Source organism: Mrakia frigida (assembly GCF_051309035.1).
Source record: "Mrakia frigida strain ATCC 22029 unplaced genomic scaffold BDY24scaffold_14, whole genome shotgun sequence".
Taxonomy (NCBI): Eukaryota; Fungi; Basidiomycota; class Tremellomycetes; order Cystofilobasidiales; family Mrakiaceae; genus Mrakia; species Mrakia frigida.
The window spans coordinates 413,648-429,423 of NW_027481267.1; the positions used below are offsets into that span (position 1 = coordinate 413,648).

The 15,776-nt window shown below is 53.4% G+C and overlaps 6 protein-coding genes across 6 annotated transcripts; 3 read left to right on the top strand and 3 right to left on the bottom strand.

Annotated features, from left to right (window-relative positions):
- Window positions 1–143: 143 nt before the first annotated feature.
- BDY24DRAFT_388284 (YqaE/Pmp3 family membrane protein) lies at window positions 144–2,811 on the bottom strand. Its single transcript, XM_076640336.1, has 9 exons — window positions 2,542–2,811; window positions 2,354–2,411; window positions 1,983–2,048; window positions 1,674–1,698; window positions 1,408–1,530; window positions 955–1,169; window positions 770–858; window positions 482–616; window positions 144–380 (listed from the first exon to the last, which is right to left on the bottom strand). The coding sequence occupies exons 1-9, from the start codon at window positions 2,593–2,595 to the stop codon at window positions 174–176; spliced, it is 972 nt and encodes a 323-aa protein (XP_076496989.1). The 5' UTR covers window positions 2,596–2,811; the 3' UTR covers window positions 144–173.
- Window positions 2,812–3,665: 854 nt separating this feature from the next.
- On the top strand, window positions 3,666–5,980 carry BDY24DRAFT_388288 (ras-related C3 botulinum substrate 3). The gene is made up of 10 exons (XM_076640337.1): window positions 3,666–3,968; window positions 4,216–4,226; window positions 4,315–4,344; window positions 4,507–4,534; window positions 4,625–4,712; window positions 4,815–4,894; window positions 4,990–5,040; window positions 5,139–5,165; window positions 5,242–5,387; window positions 5,484–5,980. Exons 1-10 carry the CDS (start codon window positions 3,953–3,955, stop codon window positions 5,592–5,594), a joined length of 588 nt encoding a protein of 195 aa, XP_076496990.1. The 5' UTR covers window positions 3,666–3,952; the 3' UTR covers window positions 5,595–5,980.
- Window positions 5,981–6,225: 245 nt separating this feature from the next.
- Window positions 6,226–7,549, bottom strand: BDY24DRAFT_370114 (zinc finger MYND domain-containing protein; the record flags this gene model as incomplete). Its single annotated transcript, XM_076638092.1, has 6 exons — window positions 6,226–6,284; window positions 6,357–6,384; window positions 6,464–6,862; window positions 6,975–7,202; window positions 7,303–7,356; window positions 7,427–7,549. The coding sequence occupies 6 exons, from the start codon at window positions 7,547–7,549 to the stop codon at window positions 6,226–6,228; spliced, it is 891 nt and encodes a 296-aa protein (XP_076496991.1).
- Window positions 7,550–7,662: 113 nt separating this feature from the next.
- BDY24DRAFT_414954 (uncharacterized protein) lies at window positions 7,663–9,799 on the top strand (the record flags this gene model as incomplete). Its single annotated transcript, XM_076643387.1, has 6 exons — window positions 7,663–7,749; window positions 7,835–8,058; window positions 8,433–8,474; window positions 8,546–8,653; window positions 9,570–9,679; window positions 9,759–9,799. The coding sequence occupies 6 exons, from the start codon at window positions 7,663–7,665 to the stop codon at window positions 9,797–9,799; spliced, it is 612 nt and encodes a 203-aa protein (XP_076496992.1).
- A 110-nt stretch (window positions 9,800–9,909) lies between these two features.
- Window positions 9,910–11,998, top strand: BDY24DRAFT_370115 (uncharacterized protein; the record flags this gene model as incomplete). Its single annotated transcript, XM_076638093.1, has 13 exons — window positions 9,910–10,032; window positions 10,109–10,171; window positions 10,239–10,314; window positions 10,392–10,474; window positions 10,554–10,604; window positions 10,694–10,825; window positions 10,907–10,958; window positions 11,065–11,125; window positions 11,195–11,413; window positions 11,518–11,544; window positions 11,581–11,725; window positions 11,831–11,842; window positions 11,915–11,998. 13 exons carry the CDS (start codon window positions 9,910–9,912, stop codon window positions 11,996–11,998), a joined length of 1,128 nt encoding a protein of 375 aa, XP_076496993.1.
- A 570-nt stretch (window positions 11,999–12,568) lies between these two features.
- Window positions 12,569–14,685, bottom strand: GCN3 (translation initiation factor eIF2B subunit alpha). Its single transcript, XM_076644156.1, has 8 exons — window positions 14,536–14,685; window positions 14,364–14,421; window positions 14,058–14,250; window positions 13,841–13,919; window positions 13,677–13,772; window positions 13,590–13,603; window positions 13,360–13,504; window positions 12,569–13,275 (listed from the first exon to the last, which is right to left on the bottom strand). The coding sequence occupies exons 1-8, from the start codon at window positions 14,620–14,622 to the stop codon at window positions 12,829–12,831; spliced, it is 1,119 nt and encodes a 372-aa protein (XP_076496994.1). The 5' UTR covers window positions 14,623–14,685; the 3' UTR covers window positions 12,569–12,828.
- Window positions 14,686–15,776: the final 1,091 nt, after the last annotated feature.

The window sequence follows — 15,776 nt, forward strand, 5'->3', positions numbered from 1 at the left end:
CATCACACCACACCACACCACAAACCAAACACCTAATTAAGTAAAAGCGTTCCCGTCCGTCTCTTCCCTCTCCCCTCTCCCTCTTCCTCTTCCATCCTCCTTCCTCCCCACCTGCCCTTCCTCCCAACCCCTCCCCTCCCCATCCCTTTCCTTTCCTCAAACCCCAATCGACTCTAGAACTGATGATCAAACTCCCCCTGTGGCTTCTTCGTCGCCGCCGCGTTCGCGTTCGCTCCCTGACGAGACGAAGCTCCTCCTCCCGCTCCCCAGGCGTCTTCAGGAACGTTGTTCGAGTTGTTGGTGTTGTTGGAGTAACCGTTCCCGCCGGAGGAACCTTGCGAGCGGGTTGAGGCGGAGGTGGAGGTTCGGGTACGACGGGGCTTGAGGACGTGAAGGGGAGGGAGGGAAGGTGAGCGGGAGTGGGAGGGACGAAAGAAGGGAAGGGAAAAGGAACGGGAAGAGGAAGAAGGTAAGGACATACAGCTCCATAGTCTCGTCCCCACTCAGGCACGTCCGCATCGGAAGGAGGAGGAGGAGCGTGGGACTTCTTCTTTCCGAACCGAGAGGACTTCTTGGGTTTCGAGGAGGGAGGAGCAGAGTCGTTGTAGTCTCCTCGCTGTGAATGAAAACGAACGAACGAACAAAAACGACAAAATGAGGAGCGGGTGGTAATGTAGAGAGAGAAGGAGAAACGTCAGCGAAGGCGACGAGAGAGCGAGCGCAGGGCGAAAGAGGAAAAGGGACGAGAGAAAGAAGAGACGAGACGAACCCTGTTCTCATCCCTGACCGAAGGTCCAGCTCCAGCTCCTTCAAAGTTGGCAGGGTAGTGCCACTTGTTCTTATTCGGTGCTTGGGCGTCTGTTCATTCAAACGCGCAACCAGTCAGTTCACTCTCCAAGTTCTCCCTCACCTCCCTTCCCGTCCTCGGAACGCGTCTCGGTTCGAACGACTCACCAGGCACCTCTCCCTGTCCGTTCTCATAGAACTCAATCTCGTTATCGTTCCAGAGACTCTGATCCCTTCCTCGGCCTCCTGCACCAGCAGCTCCAGGCTTCCCAGCTCCAGAGGTATCGGTAGGGTTGGCGAGAGCGTTCGAGATGTCGTCGGCGGTTTGGCCTTCTTCGTACTCTTGAGCTTCGAGGGTGGAGTTAGGGTTGCGTTCGTCGTACCTGAGGGAAGAAAGAGGAAGCGGGTTAGTATGCGAAGGGAGACGAGGGGTTCGATGAAAGTAGGTGCGTGGAGGAGAGGGAAGGAGATTCGAGAGCTCAACAACACCTCCTCCTTCCTTCCTTCGCCTCCCCCAAGCCCTTCAGCCTCTCTACCACCCTCCTCGCACTCCGACCTTCCCTCCCATCTCCATCCTACAATCCAACCACCATCTCAAAACGAAGGTTCCCCAAAACTCACCTGCCAGCCCAAGCGCTCTTCGCCTTCTTCCTGTTTCCCTCCGTGGGATCAACCAACCCGTACCTCACCGCCCACTTGGGCGTTCGTCGGTTGTTGGAGTTGTTTCGGACGTTTTGAACGTAGCTGAGACAGAGAACGACGCACGCAGAAACGAGAAACGAGTGAGCGGGTCGGTTCGAGACGGACTAGACGTGACGTCCTCCCTTCGCCCTCGAGCTTTGACCTGCGAACAGGAGGAGAAGAGAGGCGGGTGACAGACTACTCACAAGTTATGGAAATGACAAGGGAAGTCTGTAGATCCAACAGATTCATTCCGAGACGAGCGAGAGTTGAGTCGAGGCGAAAGGGAGGGAAGGAGAAGGAGAGGCCGACGTCAACAGTTCGGTTGAGGGTTTTGACGTTGAGCACAAGCGAGCGCGATGGCGGATCCAGATCGATTGGGTGGGGACAGCGATACGATGCGATGAGGTGGATGAACGAGAAGGAGAGGAGATAAAGAAAACAGCATTCCAGTCAGTCAACATCGCCGACTCGAAGGCCGAGGGAGGGAAGGAAAGAGAGAAAACAAAACGCACAACCACAGATACACAAGAAAAGGTTGATGAAGAAATCAGTTCCGATTCCGAACCTCACTGCCACGGCTGCAGCACGGACGTGTCCAAGAACAAAACGAAAGAAAGAGTCAGCGAACGAACGACGAATGGACGAAGGATGTTGCTTCGTCGAGCTGGTCGATCCTCGCCTTCCTCTCCTTCCCATCGCGTCCCATCCTTCTCCTGCTCCTTTTCGATCCCAATCCCTACAACCGTCTCCCCTTGTGTTATCTCCTACCCAGCCTGACCAGCTCGAACTCTTCGCGAATCAAGCTCAAGCTCAAGCAACGTTCGCCTTCCTCCGACTCTCCCTTCCTCTCCCTCTCCTCCCCAAACCGACACGTTCAACTTACCAAGAGGCGGAAACAAGAATCCCAGTATGAAAATCAAGACGACCATCCCATGATGTTTCTACAAAGCGCACTCAAACCAAACCAAAACACGAGTCAGCACAAAGGAGAGGGGAAGGGGGCGGAGTCGTCGCTTCGTTCGTCTCCTCTCTTCCTTTCCTCTACATCAACCAAAGGGAATAAGAGCGCACCTTCGGAGTCAAATCGATCTTCTTGGGAAGGTAGTGGTTGTAGTTGGAGGCCATCTTTTTTGGCAGGAGGGGATGGGAGGAGGAGGAGGAGGAGGGAGAGGGGTTGAGCTTGAGAGCGCTTCGCTTCGCTTGGTTCCTCTGCTTTTCTAGTGCGAGTTGGGTGGGTGTTGAGGGTGGGAGAGTGGAGCAGGCTCTAAAGAAGAGGCTCGAGCGAGCGAAGAGAAGAGTTGGGTTTGGAGAGAGGGAGGGACGTTGAAAGCCAAACGACTCTGATCGCTTCGAAGCGGAGGAGATTCGGATTCGTCGCCTTGTTGTCGCGACGCAGACCGACGATTTTTGCGGCCACCCTAATAAACTGCGAAAGCAAGTAGCGGTGTGTAGCACTGTGATCGATCGAGTAGAGTAAAAAAAAAACTTGAATTGAAACGAGACGAGCGAGAGAGGGGACGTGGAGGTGCGCGATGGAGTGAGAGAGAAACGTTGGAGTCGATTGCCAGGCGAGTGAAAGCGAGGAGAGAAGGGAAAAACATAGGAAAGTGGTAAGGTAGGAGACTGAGAAGAAAATGGAGAAGTGGGAGGGTATCTAGGAAGGAAGAAGGGATGGGGGAGACAAAGAGAGAGAGAGAGACGAGAAACCGCGACGGGACGAACGAACGGCGAACAAACCCAGCGAACGAAAGATATACAACGAAAAGTCCATAAAGTACAACGAGACCGAGAACAACAAGCGACACCAATGCAAGGACGAAGAACCTCTACCTCCTCTTCTTCCCTCCTCCTCCAGATGAAGGGAGGGAGGAGGGAGAGAGGGAGGGAGGACAAAGTCGATCCCCTCTTCCCTCTCCCCCTTCCTGGTTCCCTTTGTCGAGGCCAGTCCTGATACCCATCCTTACGCAGCTTCCCATCCAAAGCGAGCTAAATGCTAGAAAAGAACGAGAGAGGGAAGAATTGACGGGCCTGATCGCAAAGCGGCCGACTCTTCTCCTCCTCTCCTTTCCCTCTCCTTGGCCTCGTTGTTTTGATCGTGAAATCCATTTCGAGCCAGGGGACAAGCGAAGAGAAAGATCTGAATCGATGAGAGAGAATGAAGATTTGCTCGAGGTGATGGTTGAAGATGAGATTGCAGAAAGAGAGCGAAAGCAGGAGGTGTTTGCCCTCGAAGTCCTCGAGAGGTTACCTTCCTTCCTCCCAACGGTCAACAAACATAAATCCTTTCATCACCCTCCTTCCATTTCCCTCCCTTCCTCCTCAGCATATCGAATAGCCCTCAGTCGTCCCAGTTTGACCCTCGCTTCGACTCCTCGACGGACCTCAAATCTCGTCCCCTCCTTCTCCGCCCTCCTCCTCCTCCCTTCCTTCAAGCGACCTTCCCTCAACTCTCCTCCCCGACTCCTTTCTCGTGTCAAAAAGCATGCAGTCCATCAAATGTGAGTCATCTTCTTCGCCTCTCGGCTTCCTCATCTATTGTAGGAGTCTCCAAGCTGACTAGCTCTCGTTCCCTTTCTTCCTTCCCTCTCAGGCGTGAGCTCAAACTCCTCCTCGCCCCTCTTCCCTCTCCCTTCTCCCTTCCTGGGAACGGCGGAGAATTCTTCTTCTCAATACCACATGCGTCCAGTTCTCATCGTTCCTTCCTTTAATCCGCCTTCTTTCTCCAGGTCGTGATCGGTGATGGAGCCGTAGGAAAGGTGCGTTCTTCCCCTCCTCGAGCTCAGCTTCTCCTTCCTCCTTCTTCTCATCTCACGCTGATCTCTTCTTGTCTTCTCTCTATAACAGACCTGCCTTCTCATCTCCTACACCACCAACGTGAGCCTCCGTCATCCTCCTCTTTCCCCTTGACTTTCAAGCTCTCGACGGTCTTCCCTTCCCAGGGACGAGTCTTGGACGAAGCTTGCGAGCTCAAGGACGTCTGTTTTCAGGCTCCTTCGCTCTTCATACAGAGACTGACGCGACCTCTTCTTCCCACAGTCTTTCCCCGGAGAATACGTTCCTACTGGTACGCTTTTTCTCTTCTGGTTGACGATCGCAGAGGCGTTCTCAAAAGCTGATGTTTTGCGCGTCCGTTTCGCTTCCCCGCTCAAAACAGTGTTCGACAACTACTCTGCGAATGTGCTGGTGGACAGCAAGCCCGTGTCTATCAACTTGTGGGATACCGCAGGACAGGAGGATTACGAGTGAGTTCCAGAGTTTCATCCACGTCTCTGGCTCCGTTCGCTGTTCGACTCATTCGTTCGTTCCGAACGCGAAGCTCACCCTCTCTTTATCTCTTCACCCAGTCGTCTTCGTCCGCTTTCCTACCCTCAGACCGACATCTTCCTCATCTGCTTCTCTCTCGTCAGCCCTGCCAGTTTCGAGAGTGAGTCGAACCTGCTCTCCCTTCCGCTCGACGTCCGTCGCCTCCGACGCTCGCAAGCTGACCTTTCTCTTCTCCTTGTCCTTCCTTCACCTCAGACGTCCGCTCGAAGTGGTTCCCAGAAGTCAGCCATCATGCTCCAGGAATTCGTGAGCTCAGTTTCTGTTTCCTCGGGGGATGTTTCGCGTCCGTTTTGCTCGACCTCCGCTCAACCTCGCTCCCTCTCCCGTTCTTCCTTTCCCTTCAGCCATCATCCTCGTCGGTACCAAGCTCGGTGAGTCCCTTCCTTTACCTCTCCTGGCATCGAACCTTTGACTTGTCGTGCTGACCTTCTCCTCATCCGACCACAGATCTTCGAGACGACCCAGCAACCGTCGCGAACCTGAGGGACCGTCGAATGTCCCCTATAGCCTACCCAGCTGGAGTGCAGTGCTCACGGGAAATTGGAGCCGTTCGTTACCTCGAGTGCTCAGCTCTGAGTCAGCAGGGATTGAAGGTGGGTCTCTTTCTCGCTTCCTCGGCGTCTCGTCGCCTCACGTCGACTCCCGAACTGAACCCCCTCTCCCTTCCTCTTCCGTTTCAACCTAATCAGAACGTCTTTGACGAAGCCATCCGCTCGGTTCTCTCCCCTCAACCTATAGGAGGAGGCAAGCACGGATCTGGTCGAGGAGGAAGGAAGAAGAAGGCCTGCATCATCCTCTAAAAACACCCACGTCCCGCCTCCCTTTCCAACAAACACGCCACACTCTCCTTTTCCCCTACCACCTCGTACCCTTACCATCACTCTCTCGTTTCCCTTTCTCTCTGTTGCGTTCGTTCATGTTTCTTGTCGCTGTGGGTTCGTCAAAGGACGCGTTTTCTCTTTGGGTTGTTGGGTTCTGCTCTCGCTCTCTTTTCTTTTCTTTTCTCTTTCTCCTCTCGTTTCTCGTTTTGTAATACTTAGATAGGACCCTGTTCCTTTTCTTCCTTCTCGGACTTTGAGCTACTTTAGAAGGAAGGTTGACGAGGGACTAGCGGCTGAAGCTTTGTTTTGGGACTTCTGCTTCTTGTTGCTCGAGAAGTCGGACAATGCCAGTCTTTTCTGTGCCCGTTTGAGCTGAACCAGTGAACTAGCCGTTGATTGCTCAGATACGCTGAGCCTTCGAAACGTCGGAGCGGTTTCAAACAAACGAGAGGAGGGGGAGAGGAGCGCAAAGACTCGAGACGCGACGACGCCCCTTGCATTCGACTCGAATCCTGAGATGAAATGGAACGCACGTAAAAGATCTGCATTGGATCGAGAGAGGTGCGACTGATGGATGAGGTATGGACGATCTCGAAAGATCGAGGGACAATCACCACGTCGGTTTGAAACAGATCTTCTTGTGGGACGGCCAGGACGCTCGTTGATGGGCTGAGGGACGTCAAAACAAGCATAGAAGACGCTCAGATAGTGGATTAAGCAGATGAAGTGAGAATGACGGACCTTGCGAGCAGAATCGAACGGCGAGGCACTGCGAAAGAGAGACGCGTCAAAGTCAGTTTCACCGGATCATGGGAGAGAAGAAAGAGGGAAACAAAGCTAGGACTTACTCGACTACAGGCCAAGAGCTCCTCTCCATCTTTCAAGCTCACGCAAGGGGTCTTCCCTGTCACTCCAACTCCTCGTCGCGTCGCCTCGTCGCACGTCCACCAGTACGCTCTCTCGTCGACCAAACCCGTCCCTCTCAGCTGTGCGGAAGTCTGACCGTTGCAGAAGTCCGACAAAGCATGCAGCTCACCCAGAGCGATATGGATCTCATCGTCGTGTTGGTAAGAGTTGATCTTCTGGTGAGCGAGCTTGGCTGTCACGTCGAGAGGAAGAGAGAGGGAGGAGGGAAGCAGCGGCCAGGCTTGAGTGTCGTAAGGAGGAGGAAACCCCAAGACGATGACGTTCATGATTCTGGTGGTTTGAACGATGAAGCTGAAGGTGGGATCTCCGTTGTGATCTGACTTTAAAGTCGAGAAAGGGAGGGAACGCGGAACGAAGGGAAAGAAAACGGGTCGTCAGCTCTCCTCCTCGGTCCTTCCTCGCTACGTAACCATCCGAGAGTCTGAAACTCACTCCTTTGACGATGGGCATGGTAGGCCACTTTTGGATAGCGTCTCGAGCAAGAACGATGAACAAGCGTACTGCCTCTTCCAGGTTCAATCGAACCCATCGACCGAAGAACGACGGAGCGGTGGCGAGGGTGTGAAGGAGAGTGAGGGAGGATCCAGCGGTTCCGTCGACCTCCATGAGCCAGAGGTATCGAGCGATGAACTGAGGGAGATAGAGAGCAGCAAACTCGCACTGGAAAGGGGGGCCAAAGGCGGGAAGAAGATCAGAAGAGGAACGAACGATCATGAAGGACGCTCATGAGTCTCAGAAGCAGACCGATCTCATCACTGACGGCGAAGATACTCCTGTGGCCGGCGTTGTACTCTGAGCGTGAGATGACACGAATCTAGATCGCGATCAAGGAAACTCGTCAGCGAACAGGACGAGAGGAAAGGTGAAAGGAAGCGAGAGCTCACCATCTGAATCCCCTCCCTGACGCCTTGGATCGTAGCCAGATCGCGACACTTCCACCTCTGTTGATCGTTGTCGACTTGAAGGGCTCTTCCGAGCTGCTGAGGGGTGAAAGGGATGGGACTCATTTTTTCCTAGGGAGTCGTGGTTGGGAGGGAAGGAGGAAAGGGAGTGAAGTTGACCTTCTTTCGAGAGCTCGTGCTCCTCCTTCCCTCCAAACTGCATCGACTTTGAAACCATCATGTCTCGACTCGTCATCTACTCTTTCACTCCAACTGGATCCTCTCTCTCTCAGAAATGCTACGGTTGGAATCAGGACACTCGAGAGGTGAGGTCTCTCGACTCCAGTGCTCGCCTCCTCCCCTTCCTTTCATCGAGCTCGAGCTCACGCCTTCCCTTCTCTCTCAACTTAGAAAACTATTGGATACCTCAAGCAGACCAACAAGTTTCCTTCCCTCGCGTCGGTCGAGGATACCTCTACCCTCGTCTTCTCCGTCAACGACGTAGAGGTCCCAGACGAAATCGATGTTTGGAAGGCCGTTTTGTTTGCTCACAGAGCGACGCCAGATTTCACCATCTCGTTCAAGGTCAGGAGCGAGAAGGAGCTGGTGGTTAATGGGGAGAAGGAGAAGAGAGCGTGAGAAGGAGCTGGGTTGGCTGTCGGTGGTCTGAATGAGAAGGAACGAAGGTCGAGATCGGAACGAGTTCTGGTTCGTCCTTGCTCTTTTTCTCGTTCTCTGACAGTCCCTTGCGCATCTCGACTAACAGTCGACCAACGGAATCTTTCTTCTTTCAGTTCACTGGTCGGAAAGGGGATTGAGTAGAGGAGACCTGGGAAGAGGAGCACTGAAGGTGAGGCTCGTTTCACCTCCTCCCCTCCCTCTTCGCCTCTCCTCCTTCCTTCTTCTTCAACCATCGCCACTTGATCCACCGACTTATCCACTACCTATTTCTTCAATGTCAACTCTATCCTATTACCAACCTCTCAGGTCACTTACTACTCCAACAAAGGCTCGGTCTTCACTTCGAAGCTCGAATCTGGCTCACCATCACGTTCGTCCTTTTCCCCTCCAGCCCCGCTCAACCTCCAACTCAGACCTGACCTTCTGCTTCGTATTATCCAGGTACTGGCTCCCGTCCTTCCTCAAACACATCCACGCCGCCTTTCACTTCCTCCCTCAAGACTCCCAACCCTCTCGTCCCACTCCTCCAGTAGACGTCACGGCGAGGATGTTCCTCCTCTTCCAAAGGATCTCCGCCGCCGACGAAACTGAACGGGAGATTCGGAACTCACCGAGATCAGGAGGGGGGAAGAGGAAGTGTGAGAGCTGGAAGGAGGTTGTTGGAATCGCGCCGAGGGAGAGGCAGGAAGACGCGTCGCTGCTGAACGCGATGGAGTAGGAAGGGATGGAAGTAATACCTCGTTGGTCTTTCTCGCTCATTTTTTTCAGATAAAGATCTTCGTTGCACATCTTCTCTCGCGCATTCGGGTCAAAGTTCTCGCTCGAGTTTCACGTCGCGTCTCGTCGACGCCCCCTCCTCGAGATTCCAACCTTGTTTTCCTCCCCTCTTCGGCTCAATTACATGACTTCTGGGACAGCATCTCCCTTTCTGTATCTATACTGTTTCAGCTTCATCACGGTGCTCGCGTCCCGGTTCGAAGCCGGACCCAAGACGCGTTCTCTCTCTATTCTCTCGCCTCCTACGTGGAGCAAAATCGTCAATCGAAGGCTTGTCGTGTACAAGATATGCAACGCAACATGGACACAAGTCAAAATTTATCGTAGGGAAGGGGAGCGATGAGGGTCGAGGCTGAAGATGTTTGAAGAAGAGCTTTGATTTCGAGCAGCTGTTCCTCTCTTCCCTTCCTCCCCCACTCCCCCCTTGTTCTCGGACTTTTTCCGTTCCAGAAGACGTCTCTCTCATGGATCCCTTCTTGGCATATGGAAAACAACCACAGGAGACCAGGCCAGGAGAAGGAGGGAAGGAAGCAGAACGACAAATGGCCCGAGAGTCGAGCTCACCTCCTTCCTTCCTCCTCCCCTCTCTTCTACTCGCCCGTCTGCTTCTCTTGCACTCTTCTGGCGACCTCAAGACTTCGAGATATCTTTGATGGGACGCTAACTTATCTCCTTGGAGTCTCCATAGACACCCTGATTCCCGAATCGCCGCCCTGCTTGGTTCCCTTCTCGACCTCGCTCCAGATTCGACGCTCGTCCCTTCCCTCTCTCCTCTTCCTCCCCCTGCTGCTGTCTCGGGTGAGCTTGGGTGCAACGCTAATTTATTCGGCCCTGTGACCACTTGAGGAGGCTGGGGCTCAACCTTCCATTCATCTAGCGGGCGAAGGAAGGAAGATCCTCCAACGACCACCTTCCTAAGCTCCCTTCAGCCCTCCCTCCCTCCCTCCCTCCCTCTTTCTCTCGTCCTTCTCCCGATCTTCCTCTCGATCTACAATCCCACCACCGCCAACTTACCACACTCTTTCACTATGTTGCTTGAACAAAGAGCTCTTCCTTCCAACGTCTCCAACAGCATCGTAGTCGAGCTCTGGGAGGGTCTGATCCACATCAAGGCTATTCGATTGACCACTCGGGAAGCAGCATCGCAAGCTGTAAGTTTGTTTCATCCTCTGAACCATTCCTGCCCTTTAGTTCGTCGTTCTCATCCATCTTGCTTCGCTTCAACAGGTCCAGGGAACGGTCGGCTTACTGTCCTGCGTTATCCTTCTCTCGCTTTTAGGCTACTTGTTTGTGAGCGACCTGTCTCCTCGGAACGTCTGGAGCGAAGACCGTACTGATCTTGACTCTTTCCTCATAGTCTCATGTCCTCTACGTCGGTCACGGAGCGAGGAAGGAGCGAGCTCAGACGTTGAAGAGGTTTCTCGCGACGGACAGTAAGTTCACGTCCCTTCTCTCCTCCTCCTCCCTCTTCTTGCCTCGACCTCTGAACCTCTCTTTGGTTGCCTCTCAGTGGGTGTCTACCTTGTGATGCTGTTGATCAGTGACCTCGGGATGAGTATCGCTGCCATCGTCGACATCCCTTGGTCTCGAACGGTGAGCCTCCTCTTTCCCGCTCTCCTTCTCCTTACCAAACCTGCTCGTCGAAGCTGACTCTTCTCTCTTCTTCATTTAGTTCTTGATATCCCATACTCCGCTGTGTGAATTCCAAGGGATCGCGAACCAGGTCCGTCGACTTTTTCCTTCACTTTCTTCAGCTCGATCGAGTCGACGCGCCTTCTCACACCCTTCGTTCGTTCGTTCGTTCGTTCGCAGCTTGGAGTCTTTGCAGCTGCGTTTTGGAACCTGTGCCTCGCCTTCCAAACTTTCCTTCTTCTTTTCATTCGGTACACTCCCCCTTCTTGGGCGAAGTGGGTCGTCGTTCCCTTCGGTTGGACTTTCGCTGTGGTTCGTTGACCCCTTTTCCTCGATTCTCTCACTCCCCTTCGCTGACCCCCTCTCTCTTCCACTTCTATGACTCGATGGCAGTTGATGACCATCCTCGGACCTATCATGAACAAGTCGCCTTACGCTTTCTACGGTGAGTTTGCTCCTTGTTCGGAGGAATCGAGCGTCCCGACGCGTCTCTGTTTCCTTCGCTGTTCAGAACAAAGACGCTGACTTACCTATGATTTTCAAACATCTAGGACCCAACTCGGCAGGTTGCTGGCTTACAATCGGATCGTCGAACTACAAAGCCTGGCTCCTGTGCGTTTGACTGTCCGCTGCACGTCTCTGATCGTCTCTTTGTTCTGACTCTTCCTTCTTCGTTTGCAGGACCGCTGCCTACTTCGCCATCTCCTGTCTCGTCATCATGGCCGTCATCTACATCATCCTCTTCCTCTCCCTCTCCGGCGCGCTCGAGAAGATTACCGGTCGAATGAACAGTTCGACCGGACGAGGATCGTCGTCCAATCCTTCGAGGACGTCCACCGCCATTCCTTCTTCCGTCACACGAGGAAGGCAGGTCAGGAGTGTTGCTAGGAAGATGCTTTGGTGAGTCGATTTTTCAGCGAGAGGGCTTCGAGAACGAATTTGCGCGACCGACGCGTTCTTCCCGTTGTCGATACTGACGCTTCCTCTTCGTCCTTGCTTCAAAGGTTCCCTGTCAGCTACGCCACTCTCTCGTAAGTATCTGTCTCGTCGTTCTTTCTGCTTGTTAGCTGTCTGACCGTCTTCTCTGCTGGTTTTGTCGTCGCGTCGTGTGCGATTTTCAGCCTGCCCCTCGTCGTTTGCACTCTCCTGGCAGCAAAGGGGAAGATCTTGGACCACGAGATATACATTGCTAGTAACATCCTCTTCGTGCTTGTTAGTGAGTGCCGCAAATAGCAGTTCAAGATCGAATTCGTTCTCGACGCGTCTCCTTCCCTTCCCTCGAGCACGACTGACGCGTTCCCTCCTTCGTCACTTCAGGTGTTGCCGATGGTACGCCCTATCTCTCTACTACCATCATCAAACGTATCCTGACTTCCCTCCCCCGTGTTCCTGTTTCTTCAGTCGCCATCTTCGCCCTCACCCGCCGACACCTCCTCTCCTCTTCCTCCACCCCTTCCACCGCCGGCCACGGTGGCATCTCCATGACCGTCGTCACCAGCACCTTCAACCCTCCCAACCAATCTGGCTCCATACCCGTCGGTCGAGCCTTACCTTACGTTCGCTCGCAGTCACCCGTCGACAGTTTGGAATCCGAGGTCGCGTCGTACATCGAAGGATCGTCGAAGGAGGGACATGATAAACAGCCTTGGGAGACTACTGCTCCGCCTACGACTAAGCAGGCGAAGAGGAGTTCGAAGGCGGAGAGGAGCGCTCGGTCTCAGGGTCACGAGGATTCGTTTGGGTTGACTTCGACGAGGACGGATTCGTTCATGAAGAGTGAGTTTTAGGGAAGTCGCCTCGGGGATGAGGTTCGTACTGACTCTCCTCTTCGTTCATCCTTTTAAGTTGACTGCACCGACGAAGAGAGTCGATCCTCCAAGGTCACTCTTGCCTGAGGAACCTCTCGACGAACGGTGAGTCTCTCTCGAAAAGTCGACGCGTCTCGAACTTTTGAAGGCTGATCTTTTGCGTTCGTTTCTTTTTTCGCTCCTTTCCCTCTTAGACTAGTCGGGCTCAGCTCGGGATCAGATGATATTTAGGTTTTAACTTTCATTTCTTCGCTGTGTAAACTTTTATTGGGTTTTTAATGGACTTCAACGAAAACGACGACCGCGTCTCTGCGTTATAGCACGAGAAAAGGGTCGACGGCCAGACGCGTTTTCGAAAGCAGGTTCCTTATTCGCCTGCATCTCCCCTTCCTAGCACCCTTCCCCCACGGAGCTCCAAGATACAACCAGACGAGATCGAAGACTCATTCCTTCATCTTTCCCTCTCCCTCTCCTTCGTCGTTCCTTCCTTCATCCAATCAAACCACATCACTCCGAAAAAATCCCACAAAAGCTCCCGACCAACTCGGGCGTCAAGATCCCGACATCACTAATCAACAAATGGATCAAATCCCTGGGCGTATAATCATACCTCGGATTGTTGGCCAACATTTCCTTGGTCATCCCCCTCACCCTCTTCCCTCCCACGGCGTACTTGTCCCCCCCTTCCTCCTTCTTCCTTTCCCCTTCCCCTTCCCCTTCCCCTTGGTCCTCCGCTCCCGCTCCTTCTTCTTCCAGAGCGGAAGAACCATCGGCGAGCGTGTGGTATGGAGAGGCGAGAACGGGCTCGAAGGATAGAGGGGGGAGGACGGAGGGGAGGAGGGGGAGGTCGGATTGGGAGAGAGGGAAGAGACGGAGGAACTTGTAGGATTCGGCGAGGGAGTAGAAAGGTTTGGAGAGGGCTTTGGCGAGGAGAGCGATTTGGTAGGTTCCGAGCTGCGATTGGGAGAGGAGAGGGGAGAGGGGAGAGGATGAGTTTCGAGGAACGAACAAACGAAGCGAGAGGAAAGAGAGACTCACACCAGCGACGAGACCCCCGGATTCAACGACAGCTTCGCTTCCAACGAGAACGACGTCCACTCGATCCATCACGTAGGCGACTGCCGAGTCGAGGATGAGCGTGCAGGGGATTCCGATGGAGGTCAGAGCGGCGTGGGTTTTGAGACTGTGGCGAGGAGGAGGGAGGGAGGGTTGGAGGTCAGCTTGGGAGAGCGAAGAAGGAAGCAGGAAGAGAGGAAGCATGAGCTCACCCTCCACAGTTTGGCTGAAGAAAAGAAAGCGAAACGAAAGCTCGAGTCAGGGAGACGCGTTGGAAAGGGACGAGGCAGTGAACTCACGCGTCCTTCCGTCACGTAAACGTTGACTCGCTTGTTCTGTTCGTGAGCCTTCTTGAGAGTGAGGAGAACGACTCGAGAGAAAGAGTGGGTCAAGATCTGCGAGAAGAAAGAAAGGAAGGTCAGCTTGGATCTCGACGAGAAGGAAGGGAGAAGGTCGAGCTCACGGTGCAGTCGTCCTTGAGGAAACCTTGAACGTTCTTTGCGATCTTCTCCTTGCATTCTCCAGATCCAGTCTTGGCGAAGCTGTCAGAGGATAGAGGGAGACGGAAAGAAGTGAGCTTTGGAGGAAGGCCGGGTCTGACTCGACGACGCTCGATCGAGCTCTCCTTCCCTCCTTCTCCCAAGCACGTATATATAGAGAGAAACCATAGAGACACTCACCTTCTTCCCTCACTGACGATACCCATCCTCATCTCATCGATAGTAACTCCTCGAGCTGCTCCTCCTACAGCGTCCCTGACCCATCTTTCAAACAACCTCGTTCCAGCTTGACATCCGTACGTCGCCAGAGGAGAAGAGAGAAGGAGGGAGGAGTTGTGGTGGAGAGAGAGCAGGAGATGAGAGGTGGTGGATGCTGTTTTGTAGTATACAGAGAAGGAGGAGGAAGAAGGAAGGCAACGAAGGAGAGAGAGTTTGGTTGTGAGCTCGAGCTCATCCAAAGGAAGGAGCAGTTAAGGAGAAACGAACCAGATTGAGAGGCCATGGCTTCCGTGAGAGCGATGATAGCAGCCAGAGGTGGAGGATACTATAGTTTCATAACGAGGGTATCAAAAAAGAAGGAGGAGGATTCGAGTCAGATCTTACAGAGAAGGGGAGAAGGGAAGGAAAGGAAGGAAGGAGAGAGCTCGACGAGACTGACCTCTTGAGCAAGAGCCTCCGTGTACACTTTCACGAGATCTACGCTGCCTTCTTCTCCGCGAGAACTAGTTCCGGTTGGGGTGACCATTCGAGAGAGGGTGATTAATTTGGTTCGAGATCTAAAAGAAAGGGGTGGGAGGGCTGAAGCGGGTTGAGGGGAAGGAACAAGGAGGAGGTCGAAATCGTCGACCTGAATCCTCTTTCTGCCTTCGACCGCCAATGTGGGAATCAAACGTTTTCATCAAGTACGATGAGCTCTTATCTCTCTGTTCTTTATCGTCTCCTTCGTCATGTCTCCTTCAACGAGCAAAAAAAGGAAGGAGTCTGAAGAACGAACGGCCAGAGATGAGCTCGCTCGCTCGCTCCTCCTTCCTTTCCTCCCCCTCCCTCCCTCTTCTTCGTATATCCTTCTCTTTCGGCTGGGATAGTCTTCCCTCGCTCTCTCACTCTTCTACAACTCTCCTTCATCCATCTATCCCTCCATCCATCCATCCATGCGCGTAGATGGAAGGAGCTTGTCGAACAGTGAGCCAGCTCGGACTGGTCGCTTCCCCTGCTCCACTCTTCTTCTTCTCTCCCTCGTTTTTCTTTTTCGCTCGAGTCCTGCTCTCTGTGAGCTTCGAATCCAGCTCCTCGCAACCAATATTTTGACTGCCTGCGAGGATGGTCTCGGATTCCCTCCTCAGAGATCAGATCCCTTTCGAGGTCGGAGGATCGTGCGAAGCAAAGGTCTCTTCTTTCCTTTCATTCTATCAGTCCCTCAGTCCCTCACCAGCTGCTGCCTGGACGCAATCGCTCTAGTTCTATCTCCAAAACAGAGTGGATACCAGAGCGATGAGCATATTTTTTTGACTGCAGCTGGCGAGACGACGCAGCTAAGTACTCTCGTCGAGGTCGCTCCTGCTGCTCCTTCTTCTTCTCTTCTTCCTCTTTCTTTTTCGTTTACTGTTGATTCCTACTCAGCTCAATCTCGCCTCCAAGCTATAGATCTCAATCGAACGAGCAGAACCCAAGAAACTCGCACCGGTGCGCGTCCTCGAGCCTCAAACCCACGCTCATTCTCATTCTCTCCTCTTTTCAGTCTTCTCAATGGCACCTTCTCAGTCCAAAAAAACTCTCAGAGATAGACAAAAAAAAAAAGAGCTAGAGTATGGGAGGTTCGTTCATCGTTAAAAAAAGAGAAAAAAGCAAGGCAAGGAGAAGAGAAGACGAAGCGAGGGTGGGTCGGGGAGGGCAAAAAGC